Raw genomic sequence first — 18,939 nt, 5'->3', positions numbered from 1 at the left:
CCCCACAGTATTTTGCTCCATATAGTAATAGACTTATATTTACAGTGCGAAAGATAATGGAAAAACATCTGGAAAGGAACAAGGAACTCATCTTCGTATTTTTGGATCTGGAAAAAGCTTATGATACAGTTAAGAGAAAACATGTATGGGAATGCCTACTGAAAAGGAATGTACCAAAATCATTAATTAACAAGATAAAAATGTTGTATCATGAGAGTAAAAGCAGTGTACAAATGGGGAGTGGTGACTCTGAAACATTTTGTACAAAAAAAAAGGTCTCAAGCAAGGAAGTTCACTGTCGCCAGTATTGTTTATTATATTGATGGATGGAATCATAAAACGTGTAAAACAGAGTATCAGTAGTGATGAAGTGATGCTTTGGTATTTGCAGATGATGTGGTGAATTGGGAAAAGGGAGAAAAGGAAGTACTAAGGAGACTGGACATTTGGAATGAAAATCTGAAGGAGTTTGGTAATTTGTCAAAAGAAAACTGTAGTCATGCTGTGTGGAAAAGAGAAAAAGAGAAGCCAAGTGAACATAGACGGAGAACGGTTAGAGAATGCAGAACAGTTTACATATCTGGGTAGCATTATTAATGGAAGTAATGAAATCAATCCTGAAATTAATAAGACTAAGTAAAGGTACAACATTTTATCATCAAGTCAGAGAGCGTTTATGCGATGACGGAAGTACCCAAGAGAATGAAATTAACATTTTATAAACAGTATTTCATACCAATTGTAATATAGGACTAGAAACGCTGGTAACTAATAAGAGACAAGCTAGTAAGATCCAAGCAGTAGAAATGAAATTTTTAAGAACATCGGTTAAAAAGACAAGAAGAGATGGAATTCAAAATATTAAAATCAGAGAAGAGCTAAATATAGAACCGTTAGTACAGAACATACAGAAAGCAAGACTGAGATGGTTCGGATATGTAAAAAGAATGGGAAAGGAACAGGTAGCAAGAAGGGAATTGGAAAGAGAAGTTAAGGGAAAGAGACCAGTTGGAAGACCGAGAAGAATGTGGATGGATCAGATTTGGAAGGACATTAGAGAAGCTGGATTGGATGTGGCGGAAGTAATGGAACAGGAAAAGTGGAAGGACATAAAAGAGTGGAGGAGGCTTGTTAACCCCACCCGGGCGACTGGAGTGAGACATTGATGATGATGATGATGAGTAAGTAATATGGCCAGTCCCGCAGTATTGCCGTCACGTGCCTACCTCTTACCTGGAGCCCCAGGTTTGATTTCTGGCCAGGTTAGGGATTTTTATCTGGATCTGAGGGCTGATTCGAATTCCACTTAGCCTATGTGATTATAATTGAGGAGCTATCTGATGGTGAGATAGCGACCTCGGTCTAGAAGATAATGGCCAAGAGGATTCGTCGTGCTGACCTCATGACACTTTGTAATCTGCAGGCCTTCGGGCTGAACAGCAGTTGCGTGGTAGGGCCTGGCCCTTCAGCGCTGTTGCCCCATGGGGTTTGGTTCAGTAAGCCATTTGTTTAGGGCCTACCAAGTTTGCTCTAGAGCTGTGCTGGAAAATACATATATAATCTTGGTTATTTTGGAAATTTTCTTTTTCAGCCCTTCTCACACCCCTTCCCATGACGATGGTGGCTGAACTTGAACTTAAATATATCCGGAATGCCACTGTTCATCTCAGCGGCCCTGAAAACTATGGATTCAATAATAATATAGATCGTTTTCGATCCACTCCATCCCTAGGGGTGCAAAGTGTCTTACTCCCTCTGTCATTCCCTCTAGATAGTATTAAATCTTGTGTGTTCCAAGTTTGGTTGAAATTGCAAGTGTAACTATAATCACAGTCATTTTTAATCCTTTAGGTTCACTGATATCTTTATGTAAACTGTGTGCAACCTGCCAAGTACAAAAAGTATTGTGAGCTAGGGTAAGCCTTCACCTGGAATTATTAGTGATCATTTAATGATTTTATTTCACTGTACTTTGAGACCTATCAATGCTTGATGATTCACTGGCAGGTAATTCCAGAGAGAATAAAATAAAAAAATTAAGCAAATTGGTCCAGCAGAATGAATGAATGGACTGGACAGAGCTGTTTTTAGTAAACCTCTTTAATATATAGATATTGGTTTTACGTTACACTAACTACTTTTACGGTTTTTGGAGATGAGGCACGGGAATTTTGTCCTGCGGGAGTTCTTGAATGTGCCGGTAAATCTACCAACACGGGGCTAACATATTTGAGCACCTTCAAATACAGCCGGACTAAACCAGGATCAAACCTGTCAACTTGGGCTCGGAAAGCCCAACCATCTGAGCCACTCAGCCCGGCTTTCTTAAATGAGCTGGGATCTATGAGTTGATGCTGGTGAGACCTAGTGTTTACAATGTACTGTTTCTTCTGGTATGGGCTAGAACAAATTTGTTACGTTCTCTCATTCTTGGCTTTGACACTATGAAAGTGACTGAGGTAGTAGTAATGTTTTTACAATTTGTTTTACGTTGCACCATCACAGATAGGTCTTATGGCAACGATAAGATAGGAAAGGGCAAGGAGTGGGAAGGAAGCAGCCGTGGCCTTAATTAAGGTACAGCTCCAGCATTTGCCTTTTGCAAAAATGGGAAACCATGGAGAACCATCTTCAGGGTTGCCGACGGTGGGGTTTATACCCACTATCTCCCAAATGAAAGCTAACATCTGCGCGACCCTAACCGCACAGCCAGTGTAGTAGTAATGCTAATAATGCCATTCGATATTCAGCCAGTTCCTGCTATGAATGTTGTGAAACATTGCTCATAGGGTCGGTTGGTACGCACATTTCAGTTGGTTTGCCAGACTGATATACAACAGAAAGTGAGGAAAGCAACAGGAAACTACCTCACTTATTTCCCTTGTATGCCTTTTCAGCGATGCCTAAGCCACTTATGACAGCTGATATAGCAGAGCTGTTTCGGATCCAGCCAGTCTTCGGGCTGACTATTCTACATACATACATACATACATACATACATACATACATACATACATACATACATCTTTGAGCTGAGTATTTCATGAGTTTCAGGCACATTTAATCATTGAGGTCGTGATATAACTTTAAGTTTTCCTACCAGTTCTAAAGAAAATTCTGATTACCCAGTTTTTATTTTCACCTTTGCCCGAATAATCAACAGATAACGGAACAGCATGTTGATTTTCAAGTTCAGGCTATTGGACCATCTTTCTTTCTGTACACAAGTGACTAAGATTTCTACCAGTTGTGAATTCTTTAAATTAACTTTTTGAATTGCATTATAGTGAAAATGTCTTAAGTCAGATTGCATATAATGAGGGATATCAGCATGTTTCATTAGTGTACTGTCAATTATAACAACTTCCAGTTTTAACTTACTTTTCTGAAAATTGACATTTTTCAAAACACATCATAGTTCACCACTGAAACCACTAGACCCAGGCTTTTGAAACTTTTACAGCATTTTAATAAGACACCAGTACATAAATTGAATTTGTAAAATATTTTTTTTTTAAATGCCCATCTTAATATTTTCTTCAAATAGTCTCTCACTAACAAAATTATATATATAAATTTTATATTTTTAGAGATTTAGTATAATCTAAAGATTTCTCTAAAACTACTTTAAAATTTTCATAATGTTGCTGCTTATAGATCACAAGAAAAGGAGTGTTGAATATGGTCAATTTAACGTTACTCAGATAGAGCTGGCATAGTCGTCTTAATGTTCTTGATCAATAATTTTTGAATAATAAGTTTTATTTCTTCATGCAGACTCATAATTTGTTCCCAGTATATAATTCCTGAAATAATTTTCACTTCCCCTGTAATTAAATACATAGTCCATTATTTCCTAGTTTTGAACAATGACTAACATTTAGAAAACGGACATCACGGAGTATGCCCTTTCTGCCCTGGCTCGGAGCCGTATAAAGCGGGTGCTTCTTATTGGTCGACGAGGCCCTCTACAAGTAGCATTCACCATAAAGGAGTTGCGTGAGATGCTTAATTTACCAGGCTGTTCCACTCAATTTGATCCCAGTGATTTCTCCGGAATTGAGAACGTCATACCTAGTAAGTTATGATATCCATTTCTTCTTTTATTTTTTAAATATTTGAATCATATAGTGCAATTTTGTCAGATGGTACTGCATGGAAATTGCTTTTTGTCTTTTTTGAAATTTGAATTCAGTGTGTTTTATCCTTCTGTGTAATATAGCAAATTTTTATTGTTCGGGGTGAACAAGCAGTCCGGCAATATTCACAACCAACACATGTTTTTGGACGTGGATATAAATGATAATTTAGGAATTTCCATTGGGAGTGGAAAAATGCTACTGTGTCACCACCACTACCACCACTTCATTCCAGGTTGTGGCTAACATGGTTTCTCTACACTTTTCTGTCATTCCACTACTGCTCCATCAGTACTGTGGTCTAGTCCATGTTGTGTTTTATAAGACTGCTCTGCTCTTCACTAAATCTATCTGTCTAGTTCTCGGTCATCCTTGACCTCTGTTCCTCTCAAAATCTATTTTGTCATCCTTTCTTTGCTCATCCGTTTCATGTGTCCAAACCATCTCAACCTGTTCCTCTCTATTTTATCATTAAACTTTTCCACTTTCCTTGTTTCCCTTATGTCTTCATTTTTCATTCTTACTTCATTCTGTCTTCTGAACAATGCTCCTCTAAAAATTTAATTTCAGCTGCCTGGATACAACTTTCATACCTTTTTATCATTGGCCAAATCTGCCCCATACATTGTTATAGGGATGTTATATATTGTGTAGATTATTTCTGTAGCTTTCATTGCTATATTATTACTATATAGCAGGTTTCTTACACTGTGATAAATGGCACTCCCATTTGTATTCTGCTGATTTCCACATCTGGTCTACCATTAGTTTGCATCCTAAGTACTTAAAGTGCTCTTCTACTTCTATATATTTGCCTCCAGTTTTTATTCCCCACTTTTCCTTCCTTTTTCTGCTGGTCATTACCATTGCTTTACTCCTTTCTTTTCTTTTCTTTTCTTTCCTTTTCTTTACATTTCCTTTATTTTCTTTCCTTTTCTTTACTTTTCCTTTCTTTTCTTCTCTTCTCTTCATTCCACACTGGTCCACCTTTCCTTTTATGATGAATTCTACTGGTTTTTACTGAAGAAAATCAACAAACATGAATACATTAGAATCATATTTAGCATCCAGTCTACTGGGACCTTCAGCTGACCACAGTGATGCAGTTGGTTAGTCTAGTCATTGTCTTTCTTTTCCCATGATAGTGGAGTTGATCCCCACCTAGGTCAGTGGCATTAAAGAGTTTTTAGGAAAAGCAGCTCTGTGCTGTTGATTTCTGTGACATTAAAATAATCATTAAAAAAAACAAAATTGTAAAGTCCTGGAGTCTCAGGAAATCTATCAGATTTTTCGAGTTGAGCCTCTGTGGACTGCGTATTAACAACCAATTTCATTTTTAATGTCTAGATGTTGTTCATCTTCCAGCTTTGACATCCTGCTAGTAAGTCGTTGATCAGTACCTTTTATCACTCTTCTCTCTGGGCTCTGGTTCTGCTTTAAACCCCAGATAGCTTTTGAATATCCAACTAAATTTATCACTGTTATTGGTATATATTTTATTTTATTGTGAATATTAAAGTATTCAACGATACTTGAGGAAAGCAACGGGAAAATACCTCGCTCCTCATTTCCCTAGTACGCCTCTTCAGTGATGTCTAGGCCATCTATGACAGTTGATGGCAGAGCTGTTGAGGAATCAACCAGCCTTAGGGCTGAAGACTGAACATACATACAAGGAGACTTCCAGTGATGTCTCAACTGTGCACTAGCCACCAGCATCTTGGAAACATGTAGCAATCTAACTGACTAGCCAGCTGTCACACTGCTGCAAACTACTGGTAATTTCATAATTGAAAAAGCCTGAGAGTTTGAATACTTCAGTATTCGCAGGTGGTGAAATTAAAATACGTAGTTATGGTTCCCTTTTTGGAACTTAATTTTTAATGCAAGTTCTTTTATTTATCTTCCTTCTGAGACAGCCTAATTGTGAATTAGGATTCAAATTAGTACATCTGCATACAGTATTCTTCTCCCACCAGCCACCATTGCCCTGGAGAGTTCATAGATTATGATAGTTTTGGTAAGGATTAATGACTGACATTTTTGTGGGTACAATTGAAACCATGGTATAGCTAGGTGTATTATGAAATACGTTGCACACTACTTATAACTTCGAGAAGCACTCCTTAAAGCTAGTACTTCCCTAGAGAAACAAAACCGAGAGTTAGAATGTGGAAGTTATTTCTGTTTGTAAATTATTTTGTCTGTTTACTGTAAGATTTAATAAAAATTTATGTCCATTCTAAATTTCAGACCTAGAACGGCCTAAGAAGCGACTCATTGAACTGCTTTACAAGGCTGCTATAGAAAATCCTATTGGGAAGAAACAGAAAGAAACAGACCGCATTTTCCAAACTGTGTTTCTTAGGACACCTAAACGTTTCATTCCACGGGAGGACAATCAGGCTGTTGTTGGTGCTGCAGAACTTGCAATAAATAAATTGGAAGGCCCTGATGTATTATCCCAGAAAGCAGTAGAAACAGAGTTGCGTGAATTTCAGGAGTGTGGACTTATTCTAAGAAGCATCGGTTACCACAGTGTTCAGGCAGATCCTGCTATTCCTTTCCACTCTGAGAAAGGTGTTGTACAGAATTCTGCTGGGAGAGTGGAGCCTGGTAAGTTTTATGTTACTTGTACATGAACACTTGATGCTTTTTGTATATTGTGAGCAAGTATAGAGTATAATCAGTTTCTTTCAGTCACTAGAACTTGTCTTATTGTTATGACTGTGACATGTGTATTAAATATTTAAATTTAAGTCAGCAGCTGTGTGTGTTAATCGGTGTAACTGTGGTGGTTATTCTGATGTAAGTATATTGATATTGTTAAGAAAATCATCTTTAATTTTATGAGGATTATTCTAGTTTTGTTGGCAGGTAAGTATACTCATCATCATCAATGTCCCACTTCAGTCGCCTGGGTGTGGTTAACAAGCCTCCTCCACTCTTTTCTGTCCTTCCACTTTTCCTCCTCCATTACTTCCGCCACATCCAATCCAGCTTCTCTAATGTCCTTCCAAATCTGATCCATCCACCTTCTCGGTCTTCCAACTAGTCTCTTTCCCTTAACTTCTCTTTCCAAATACCTTCTTGCTACCCGTTCCTTTCCCATTCATTTTACATGTCCGAACCATCTCAGTCTTGCTTTCTGTATGTTCTGTACTAACGGTTCTATATTCAGCTCTTCTCTGATTTTAATATTTTGAATTCTATCTTTTCTTGTCTTTTTAACCGATGTTCTTAAAAATTTAATTTCTACTGCTTGGATCTTACTATCTTGTCTCTTATTAGTTACCAGCGTTTCTAGTCCTATATTACAATTGGTAAGAAATACTGTTTATATAATGTTAATTTTGTTCTCTTGGGTACTCTGTCATCCCATAAAAGCTCTCTGACTTGATGATAAAATGTTGTACCTTTACTTAGTCTGTTATTAATTTCAGGGTTGATTTCATTACTTCCATTAATAATGCTACCCAGATATGTAAACTGTTCAACATTCTCTAACTGTTCTCCATCTATGTTCACTTGGTTTCTCTTTTTCTCTTTTCCACAGTGCATGACTACAATTTTCTTTTTTACTAATTACCATTCCAAACTCCTTCAGATTTTCATCCCAAACGTCCATTCTCTTTTGTACTTCCTTTTCTCCCTTTCCCCAAATTATCACATCATCTGCAAATACCAAAGCATTCGCTTCACCATTACTGATACTCTGTTTTACACGTTTTATGATTTCATCCATCAATATAATAAACAATAATGGTGACAGTGCACTTCCATTCTTGAGTCCTTTTTTTGTATAAAATGTTTCAGTCACCACTCCCCACTCGTACATTGCTTTTACTCTCATGATACAACATTTTTATCTTGTTAATGATTTTGGTACATTCCTTTTCTGTAGGCATTCCCATAAATGTTTTCTCTTAACTGTATCATAAGGTTTTCCAAATCCAGAAATACTTTGTTCCTTTCCAGGTGATTTTCCATTATCGTTCGCACTGTAAATATCAGGTCTATTGTTGAATTATTCGGTCTAAAGTCATATTGTTCTTCTTCTAACTGTGTTTCTATTATATCCCTCAGTCTTTTGTCTATGACTATCTCCATTATTTTTAGCCCATGCGATGATAGAGTTATACCTCTCTAATTTTCATATTTCTTCCTATTTCCTTTTTTGAACAATGGTACAATGTTTCCTTGTTGCCAATCTTCAGGTATCCTTTCATCCTTCCAAATGGCATTGAGGGCCCTGTATAGCCACTGTAGTCCAATGCTTCCTGCTGCCTTAATCATACCAGCATTGAATTTGTCTTTTCCACTTGCTTTACCTTTGGTCATTGCTTTCACTACCTTTTCAAGTTCCAACCATGTTATCGGGTTCTCTTCTTTTTCTCCATCTATTATTTCCATTTTCTTATCTCCTTCTTCCTTCGAGCAGTCATCCTCATTATAAAGTTTTTCAAAATACTTTGCCATCACCTTCTGAAGACCCTTTTCGTCATGTACCATGCCTTGATTTTTTCTTGATTTATTCTTTTCGATTTTATTACTCTGTATAATAGTTTCTGATTTTCTCAACTTTCTTGCTCAATTTTGTTGGTAAACTCTCCCCAACATTTCTCTTTTTTCTTCCTTGATACTCCTCTTTACTTGTAGTTTCAATCTTTGGTATTCCACATGTAACCTTTCTATCTTATTCTCATCCCTCTGATACGTTTTTTGCTTTTCGTTATTAATTTCTTTCTTCACCTTGTTTCTTTCTTTTATTTCTTTTTTCATTTTGTCTGTCCACCACCTTGTCTCCTTTCCCTTAACCTTTGCTTTTGTTTTTCCACATACCTCAATTGCTGCTTCCACAACGGTCTGTCTTAAATTGTACCACTCTTCTTCTCCACTTTGTATTTCTGTGTTAGGCAACTTCCATTTTATACAATCTTGGAATGCCATTCTTTTATCCTCCTCCAATTCCCAAATCCTTATCTTTGGTTTCTTCGTCAATACAATTTTAGGGATTTTTAATTCTTTTAATTCCACAATTAATAATCTGTGATCACCTTCCATACTTTCATGGGGGATTATCTTTGTATTCATGGCGTATCTTCCCCATTCTCGGTCTGTTGTTATAAAATCAATGAGTGTTCCCTACTGTCCATCCCAACTATATCGGCTGATCTTATGGCTAATCCGCTTCATAAACCATGTGTTTTTTACTATCAGGTTATTTCTGATACAAAAGTCCAACAGTTTCTCTCCATATTCATTTCTATCACCATACCCATGTGGGCCCAGAACATTCTTATATCCCATTCTATCAGTTCCCACATGAGCATGCAGATCTCCTATTATCATGATCCCATCTCCAACTATGTGTGTTTCCAGTTCATTGAGGAACTCTTCTTTTTTTTCCCATGCTACATCCTGTCTGTGGAGCATACACTTGTACTATCTTCAGTAGTTCCTTGTTTACATGTATGTGCATTATTATAATTCTTTCATTTACATACTAAACTTCAGCTATTGGTTCAACATTCTGATTCACTACAAATCCCACTCCATTTCTTTTCTCTTTACTGTTACCCATCTAGTACAAGGTGTACCCCTTTCTTAGTTTCTTCATACCTTTCCCTTTCCATTTTACTTCACTTAATCACAGGATGTCAGGTTTTTGTCTATCCATTAGGTCAGTCAGTTCATTTTCCTTCACATTCATTGTTAAAATATTGATTGTTCCAAATCGGGTTTTGTTCTCTGATCTAACACTTGCATGAACATCAGAATTACCATCATACTGTGCAACTGTAGCCAGAGACTTGTCAATTCCATTTCTATTTTTAAACTTCCATCCAAGGCTTGTATCATAGTTGAAAGCAAGTACAAATTTACTCATCTGCTGACCTGCTAAGCCTAACACATCTGAGGATTTTCTTTTAGGGTTTACTCCCTTAGCCTTTGAAGATCCCTGTTCTCCACAAGGCAGTGGTTTCCTCTTCTAATTTTTCCCAGAGAGGATGGGTTGCCTCATCCACCATCTTCGCCATTCCGAAGGTCTCCTTCTCTGCCTAAGACGCTGTTAAGGTCTTAACTTGTAACCCTGGGCATGGGTTACATGTTATACCCCGTGAGACTGGGTCCCTGCCTGAACTTATCTCTCCTTCACAATGGCGTACTGATGTGGAGGATACCCACCCCCTCAACATGGATGCGTGGATGCGCCAGACAAGAATTACTCAAGTGAAGGATAGGGAAGGTGACCCTATCTCCCATGAGCCAGGTTAATGATTGTGTATGATGCCACAACAAATCGCTATTTATTATTATTATTATTATTATTATTATTATTATTATTATTATTATTATTATTATTATTATTATTATTATTATTATTAACTACAGATATCATCATCATCGGTTTAGACTGTTTGATAAGCCTCTTCGACTCTCCTCTATTCATGAATGTCTTGCTCTTCATGACATCATCCAGTGTCCTTTCCTTAGCTGCAATGTCAGTTTTGATCATTATATTTATACACCAGGTTCTAGGTCTTCCAACTAGGCATTTTCCTTCTATCTCTCTTTCCATCTTCACCACGGCTGTTCTCATTTGCTCCGTTCTCCATGTCCAAACCACTGCAGTCTGAATGCGCTAGGATTGGGAAGGTAGCAGTCATGGCTTTAATTAAGGTTCATCACCAGCATTTATCTGGTGTGAATGTGGGAAACTATGGAAAAACATCTCTAGGGCTGCCAAAAATCCTATTGGGAAGAAACAGAAACAGAAACAGACCGCATTTTCCAAACTGTGTTTCGTAGGACACCGAAACATTTCATTTCACGGGAGGACAATCAGTCTGTTGTTGGTGCTGCAGAACTTGCTAGAAATAAATTGGAAGGCCCTGACGTATTTCCCAGAAAGCAACAGAAACAGAGTTGAGTGAATTTCAGAATGGTGGGATTTTAACTTGTTCATCCTGGTCTTCTGGGTAGTAGACCTCGAGAACTTCATTTCCGATGCCTGCAGTCTTGATGCGGAATAATAATAATAATTTTTATACTAGTGGTTTAACGTCATTATGAATTTAAGAATAGTTTCGAGATTCTAAATCTCCTTGATTGGGAACCAGAGGAATTTTGGTGTGATGTTAAAGATATCATTAAAGATGAATGTAACAAACACTTGCTGTGGGCTGAATAAAAGAGAACATCACATTGTATGACAACCAAAAGTATAAAAATAGCAAAGAGACGGAAAGAAGCCCAAATTCTGAAGGATAGGGAATGAATGACCCTGCTGAATAGAGATTACCAGCAAAATGTTCCCAAAGATAAAGAGAAGTACTATAACACATATGTACTGACTAGAAAGGTCTTCCAACCTTAACAAAGAAGTTTCAACCAAGAATTGGAATGGTCAAGGATGCTAATGGAAAAACAATTAATGATGGTGAAGGGATCAAACAGAGATGGAAAGAGTATACAGAGTACTTGTATCGTCGGCGTCGGTGGCGGCTTTAACTTGTTTCCGAGTAATTATCTTCTTCCAATAAATTCACATCTGTCTGTGGATATACTTTCGATAGTTGAACAGACCAGTTCTAGCATGGAATAAGCGTCCACACAGATTGCACAGTATTGTTGGATGAGGGCGTGGTTGTGCTGCACGGAGTTTTTTGTGCTTCTGTCCTGGCCTCTTCACATCTGCGTTGTTTCCTTTCAAGCAGCAGAGATGGTCCGGTGCCAAATTGTATTGTCTTGAGCAAGCATGTTCCACGTTTGTGGATTAAGACCTGTCATCTTCATGGTGTGCTTAAGCTGGTCCTTGTAGTGCCTCATGGAGGAACGACCATCACACATCCGTTGCCAACGTGCAAGTCCGAACTAGGGGCTTCCAGTTTCACCTGTAACCTGCCCTCACTATCAATATCCCATTGCCTGTGGAATTTGAAAGTACAGTAGTAAGTGACAAATGCCACTGGCGTGGGTTTGTTTAGGGTGGATCTCAGCTTGCCAGGAAGTGACCCCCACACTGTGATTTCGGAGCCATGTCCTGTGGCACATATGGAATGGGACATGCGGGATCAAACGCCGAGACTGCAACAAACTGCTGCAGAGTCAAAGTACTACTGAGGTGCGCCTTTGCGGCCAGTTCATCTGGCATGACTTCTTCTGCCTCCATGACTGTTGGGAACCATGAGAGTAACAGATTCCTCCTCTGCTAGTTTTGCCATTGGGCCAAACACTTGTGATGGGTTCTATTGTCATTTCCTACATTAAGGGGACCATCAACCTACCTAAAGGGGCTCATCCGCCCAAAGCCGTTGGCCCCTTTAGGGAGTCGAGTTATTTATCACCGCCCGACACTCGGTGTTGAGTCGCTGGCTATACGGACTTACTCCATTACCAGACAGGGAGAGGACTTGTATAATCAAGAAATAAAAAGTGACAACTCATTTAAAGAGAGAAGATGAAGTCAGAATAACTCTAAAGTCATTCACCCAACAAAAAGCCTCGGGAACAGATGGAATTGTAGCTGAAAAATGGCAAGCAACAGAAGAAACATCTGTTAAAGTTTTAACAGTTATATGTCAAGAGATTGGGTAAACCTGAACTTGGTCCACAGATTGGAAACGAAACATTTTCATTCCCATACCCACGAAAAATAAAAGGAGATCTATTGGACTGCTCCAACTATTGCAATTGCTCTGATACCACATGCCAGCAAGGTGATACTGAAAATCATATAACGAAGATTAAAACTTGTTTTAGAAGAGTTAGAGGAACCCCATACATGGAGCATGAAATGTCCGCTGTGATTTAACACCCTGTGAGAAAACGAGTCCGCCAGTCAACACAGGTGATTTTCACAATTAATAGATGGTGATTATTAATTTAATTCATTTCATCATCGTACATATTTCAAGAAAATTATCATTTCTCTTCTTCAGCGATAATAGAAAAAAAACCAGTCAGGAACTGAAAATGGTTAAGTTCATTAATACTAAATATCCGCTACTCAAGCTGGTTTTAGAAGAGTTGGAAGAACCAGGGACATCATTAGTGACGTACGTTGGATGATAGAAACAGCAAAGGAATACCATAAGGAACTGTACATGTGCTTTATAGTTTACAGGAAGGCCTTTGATAGTGTAAGTCAGGGCCTTTCAAATGCCCCAAATCTCAGGCGTGCAAACTGAGGCGCAAAGGCTCTGTGTACTGTGCATCGGTCCGACTCGACTCAACTCGGCTTGACTCGCATGGTGTAGTGTGCTGAGAGCGACGAAGCTTTCGGTGACAGGCGGCTTTCTTATCAGTGAAATAGATAAGCGTAAGACAACATAACAATGGAGCAACCTGTTTCGAAGAAAGCAAAGACTTCCGAAAGTCCATTTCAATTGAACTGGGAACTTTTGTACTTTTTTCTCAGTCGTGATGATAAAGCCAAATGCTTAATCCGTGGGACAATAATTATGTGATCATCAAAAAGATCTATTCTTCAATGCTAAGGCTTCGCTTGAATTCTACGAGAATTTGTCGAAGGAAGATTTTCGTAAGTTGCATCGAGAAGCAGCTAAGATTATTTCTATGTTTTGTACCACATGCATATGTGAAAGTCTTTTTCATGTTTTGACTTGTAAAAAACAACTAGATTGCGAGCAAGTATTTCTGATTTAATTTAAAGAACACTTTCAGAATTGCTGTCAGCCGATCCCTTGTTCCAGACATTACTGGTATAATTGCAAAGAAAAAGGAAAAGAAGAGCTAGAGAAGATAAACTGTCTGCCCAAGCCAAATCGAAAGAAACATTTTTTAACACCGGTAAGGTTGTCCCATATAACAGTGTGTCTCCACTCACCGCACATAAACATTTCGCAGTGAGGGGAGAATCAGCGGGGAGGGCGAAGAAGGCGGGGACAGGCCGAACGGGTGAGACAGATGTAGGGAAAGTGGAGTGAGGATTTGCATTCTGGTCAACCCAGTGAAGTCGTCTCGTGCACCTTGCGCTGTGCAGCGCACTGGCACATGCACCCTGAGAGGCCCTGGTGTAAGTCATGAGAAAATGTGGAATGTATTCTGACAGATGGGCATACCTGAACCTCTCACTGTCCGCTACTTGGGACAAGAAGCCAACATTAAAACTGAGCATGGTGAAACAGAATGGTTCCCCATTAGCAAAGACGTTAGACAAGGCTGTATACTTCCGCCTTACTTGTTCAATCAGTACACTGAGTACAGCATGAGGAAATCTGGATTGGATGAGTCACCTCATGGTTTTAAGATTGGTGGGTTGAATATAAACAACTTGAGGTATGTAGATGACACCACTTTGGTTGTTGAAAGTAAGAAAGCACTAGAGAACATCATAATGAAAGTTAGAGAGCAGAGTGAGAACATGGGCCTGTACCTGAATATCAACAAGACCAAAATTACGACACTGGGCAAGTTGGCCGTGCGGTTAGGGGCGCGCAGCTGTGAGCTTGCACCCAGAAGATAGTGGCAGCCCTGAAGATGGTTTTCTGTGGTTTCCCATTTTCACACGATGCAAATGCTGGGGCCACTTCCACGGCCACTTCCTTCCCACTCCTAGGCCTTTCCTATCCCATTGTCGTCATAAGACCTATCTGTGTCGGTGTGATGTAAAACAAATTCTAAAAGATAATCACAAGTTTACCATCAAACATTATAGTAAATAATGAATTAATCAAAGAGGTGAATAGTTTGTTTGTTGGGATCAATGATCAGTAGAAGTAGCACAAACAACCATAAATTTGCCAAAGACTTGTCTTTGGAAGAGCAGCATTCAAAGATCTTCCAAGTGTTCAGATGTATCTTTGCATACTGAAGTCAGAATGGTTAAGGCATTAGTCTTTCCCATAGCTACATATGGTTGTGTAAGCTGGACCATAAGGAAGTGAGATAGGAAGCATTTTGATACATTCGAGCTCTGGTGTTGGAGAAGTATAATGTTTATCCCTTGGAAAGCCAAGAAGACAAATGCATGGGTCATTCAGAAGATCAAACCAGATGTGTTTCTTGAGGCATTCATTACCAGATTGCAGCTGTCATATTTTGGACATATTATGAGACACCCTGATTCACCAGAAAAGACTCCTATGCTTGGGAAGATAGAGGGGTCTGCTAGATAACGGCGATGGATAGACTCCATCAAATCCAACATGAACAAGTCACTGAACGATCTGAAGTATTTGGTTGAAGACCGAAACATCTGGAGGCAGTCCATCCATGGAGTTGCTAGGAGTCGATGTTGACTTGATGACACCTGATCATAATCATCATTAACATCGCGTTAACACATCAAAGGTTTTTGGTGACATAAGGATGTAAAAGGGCTAGGATTGGGAAGGTATTGCCTATGACCGTAATTAAGGTACAGCCCCAGCTTTTGTCTGATATGAAAATGGGAAACCACGGAAAACCATCTTCAAGCCTGCCGATGGTGGGATTCAAACCCACCATCTTCTGAATGCAAGCTCACAACTACATGACCTTAACCGTGCAGCAAACCAATTTGGTATAGTAGTAATCCTTCTTGCATAGTGGTCTAATTTTTTTAAACATTTCTAAGGCCATTTATTGTGTAGTATGGTGTTTACAGTTTTTTTTTTTTTTTACATGCTGGTAACGTAGTTGACAGATTTAAGCACTTCTATTCTGTTGATAGAGTTCATGGGCTTCAGATAATTGGTTTGTGTTTGTCCTATCTTCTGAAGAATACTTCAAGATGAATAATGATATGTCCAATACATATATAATACATTGTGTGCATATTCTCTAAAATATAATCAGAAATCTATGACAAAATTACAATTTGTGTGTGTGTTAAATTCTTGCAGAGAGAACATTAGTCAGCAGCCAAAGATATATATGAGATAGAAGGTGAAAAGCTAATGCAGTAAGTTAACAACATATTGGTTCAAGTAGTTTTGTGATGGACATAGTAGCCTTGAAGAAGAATTTTACTAAGAATGACCTTCATTTATAGTAAGTGAGGGTCTGTGCATCTTGCTTGAAGAGCAGCCACATGCCAGCACCTGTTAATTGTTGATGTTTCCAAAAAGGGACAGTTGCTGTACATCTCCATCAACTGGAGATAGCATATAAACAATGACTGGTAGATCCTTATGAACTGACTGCTGTTCAGGTCCAATGACAATTTGGTTTGTGGAAACATATTCTCAAAATGCCCTCACTGTCTGGTTCTCAGAATCCATTGTGACAAGTGATAAAAACAGGTTTTCTTTTTGAGCTTATGCCATGTCAAGAAAACAAGGTGAAATTCTTTACGTTTCGCAGAGAACTTTGCTCTGCATCTTCAGAAGAAAATCTCGACTGTTCACCTCTCCAATAACGCAGGTTTGAATTTAAGAATGCTTTACCATTGGTAATAGTAAGTGGCACACACCTTCGTCTAGGTGTTATTTTAACAAAGTGCGGGTTATATGAAATTGTTTGTCCAGCAACCTAATGTTTTAATCAATGTTCCATGGTGTGGGTTACTGTAGACACGTCCTAGTTCGTGAACCATGAGCAATGGCTGAGTGGCCTAGTAAGTGGTCCTGAGAGTCAGGATACCAGTTGCTATGGAATGGGAGTGGGCATCTCGGACATATTCTAAGTCATGGCCCTCTTTGTGCTCAGACGGCTATGACTATACAATCAACCGTGGTCCCTAACCCGTTAGAGGAGAGATCCTCACTTGGCCTATGTGCAAGTAGGGTAGCATCCTGCTTCATGAATGTACCAAGCTCAGAACATTTTAAGCAAGCCTCGTACCTATGAGAGTAATGGAGTCCCTACTCCCATTTGACAGGTGGGAGACTCCTTGGAAATAACTTGGCGAACGAAATGGCCTTCAATGGGGAGCTATCAATATTAATGGGGCTTATGGAAGAAAGAAAGTAGAACTGGCTGAGTCAGCAAAGAGGATGCATCTGGATGTGCTACGAAGTAATAATATTTGGGTAAGGGGAGTAACACAGAAGAGAAAGGAGATTATAAAGTGTACATGACGGGTGTTAGAAAGGGAAGGGCCGAGTATGGGGTAGCGCTGATTATCCGGAATACCATTGCACGCAACATAGCGAATGATGTGGGTAGATTTGACAGTTGGAGGAATTAGGACGAGAATCATCTCAGTGTATTCACCATGTGAGGGCGCAGATGAAGATGAAATTCACAAGTTTTATGAAGCATTGAGTGACATCGTAGTCAGGGTCAACAGCAAGGATAGGATAGTGCTAATGGGCGATTTCAATGCGAGAGTTGGAAATAGAACTGAAGAATACTAAAGGGTGATTGGTAAATGTGGGAAGATATGGAAGCCAATGGAAATGGTAAGCGTTTGCTGGACTTCTGTGCTAGTACGGGTTCAGCAGTTATGAATACATTCTTCAAGCATAAGGCTATTCACCGCTACACTTGGGAGGCTAGGGGTACCAGGTCCATAATAGGGTATATCTGAACCGACTTTGAATTTAGGAAGTCTGTTAGGAATGTATGAGTTTTTAGTGGATTTTTCGATGATACAGACCACTATTAGGTCTGTAGTGAACTAAGTATCTCTAGGCCCAGGATAGAGAAAGTGAAATCTGTCTGCAATCGAATAAGGGTAGAAAATCCTCAGGACGAGGAAATTAGACAGAAGTACATGGATGTGATTAGTGAGAAGTTTCGAACAGTAGACAGTAAGCAGGTTCAGGATATGGAAAGAGAATGGGTGGCATACAGGGATGCTGTAGTGGAAACAGCAAGGGAATGCCTAGGAACAACTGTGTGTAAAGATGGGAAAAAGTGAATATCTTGGTGGAATGATGAATTGAGAGCAGCTTGTAAACATAAAGAGAAGGCTTATCAGAAATGGCTTCTATTATTATTTCTATTTGCTTTACGTCGCACCGACACAGATAGGTCTTATGGCGACAATGGGATGTGAAAGGCCTAGGAAGTGGAAGGAAGCGGCCGTGGCCTTAATTAAGGTACAGCCCCGGCATTTGCCTGGTGTGAAAATGGGAAACCATGAAAAACCATCTTCAGGGCTGCCAACAGTGGGGCTTCAAACAAGGGCCAATGCAGACAGGGAATTGTACGTAGAGGAAAGAAATAGAGCGAAACAAATAGTTGTTGAATCCAAAAAGAAGTCTTGGGAAGATTTTGGTAATAACCTGGAAAGGCTAGGTCAAGCAGCAGGCAAACCTTCCTGGACAGTAATAGAGAATCTTAGGAAGGGAGGGAAAAAGGAAATGAACAGTGTTTTGGGTAATTCAGGTGAACTCATAATAGATCCCAGGGAATCACTGGAGAGGTGGAGGGAATATTTTGAACATCTTCTCAACGTAAAAGGAAACCTTCTTGGTGGTGTTGCGAACGGCCAAGCTCATGGGGAGGAGGAAAATGATGTTGGTGAAATTATGCTTGAGGAAGTGGAAAGGATGGTAAATAAACTCCATTGTCATAAAGCAGCAGGAATAGATGAAATTAGACCTGAAATGGTGAAGTATAGTGGGAAGGCAGGGATGAAATGGCTGCATAGAGTAGTAAGATTAGCATGGAGTGTTGGTAAGGTACCTTCATATTGGACAAAAGCAGTAATTGCACCTATCTATAAGCAAGGGAACAGGAAGGATTGCAACAACTGTTGAGGTATCTCATTGATTAGTATACCAGGCGAATTATACACTGGCATCTTGGAAGGGAGGGTGCAATCAGTCGTTGAGAGGAAGTTGGATGAAAACCAGTGTGGTTTCAGACCACAGAGGGGCTGTCAGGATCAGATTTTCAGTAT

The 18,939-nt window shown here is 39.2% G+C and overlaps 1 protein-coding gene across 1 annotated transcript in view; it reads left to right on the top strand.

Annotated features, from left to right (window-relative positions):
- dare (NADPH:adrenodoxin oxidoreductase, mitochondrial) overlaps positions 1-18,939 on the top strand; it is an 80,173-nt gene that overhangs the window by 42,526 nt on the left and 18,708 nt on the right. Inside the window, exons 5-6 of the mRNA XM_067149802.2 lie at positions 3,885-4,077; positions 6,393-6,755. Coding sequence (XP_067005903.2) covers positions 3,885-4,077; positions 6,393-6,755 — 556 coding nt within the window. The remainder of the gene's footprint in view (positions 1-3,884; positions 4,078-6,392; positions 6,756-18,939) is intronic.

This window comes from Anabrus simplex, chromosome 6 (assembly GCF_040414725.1).
Source record: "Anabrus simplex isolate iqAnaSimp1 chromosome 6, ASM4041472v1, whole genome shotgun sequence".
Lineage (NCBI taxonomy): Eukaryota > Metazoa > Arthropoda > Insecta > Orthoptera > Tettigoniidae > Anabrus > Anabrus simplex.
This window is presented reverse-complemented; position numbering and strand designations above follow the sequence as displayed.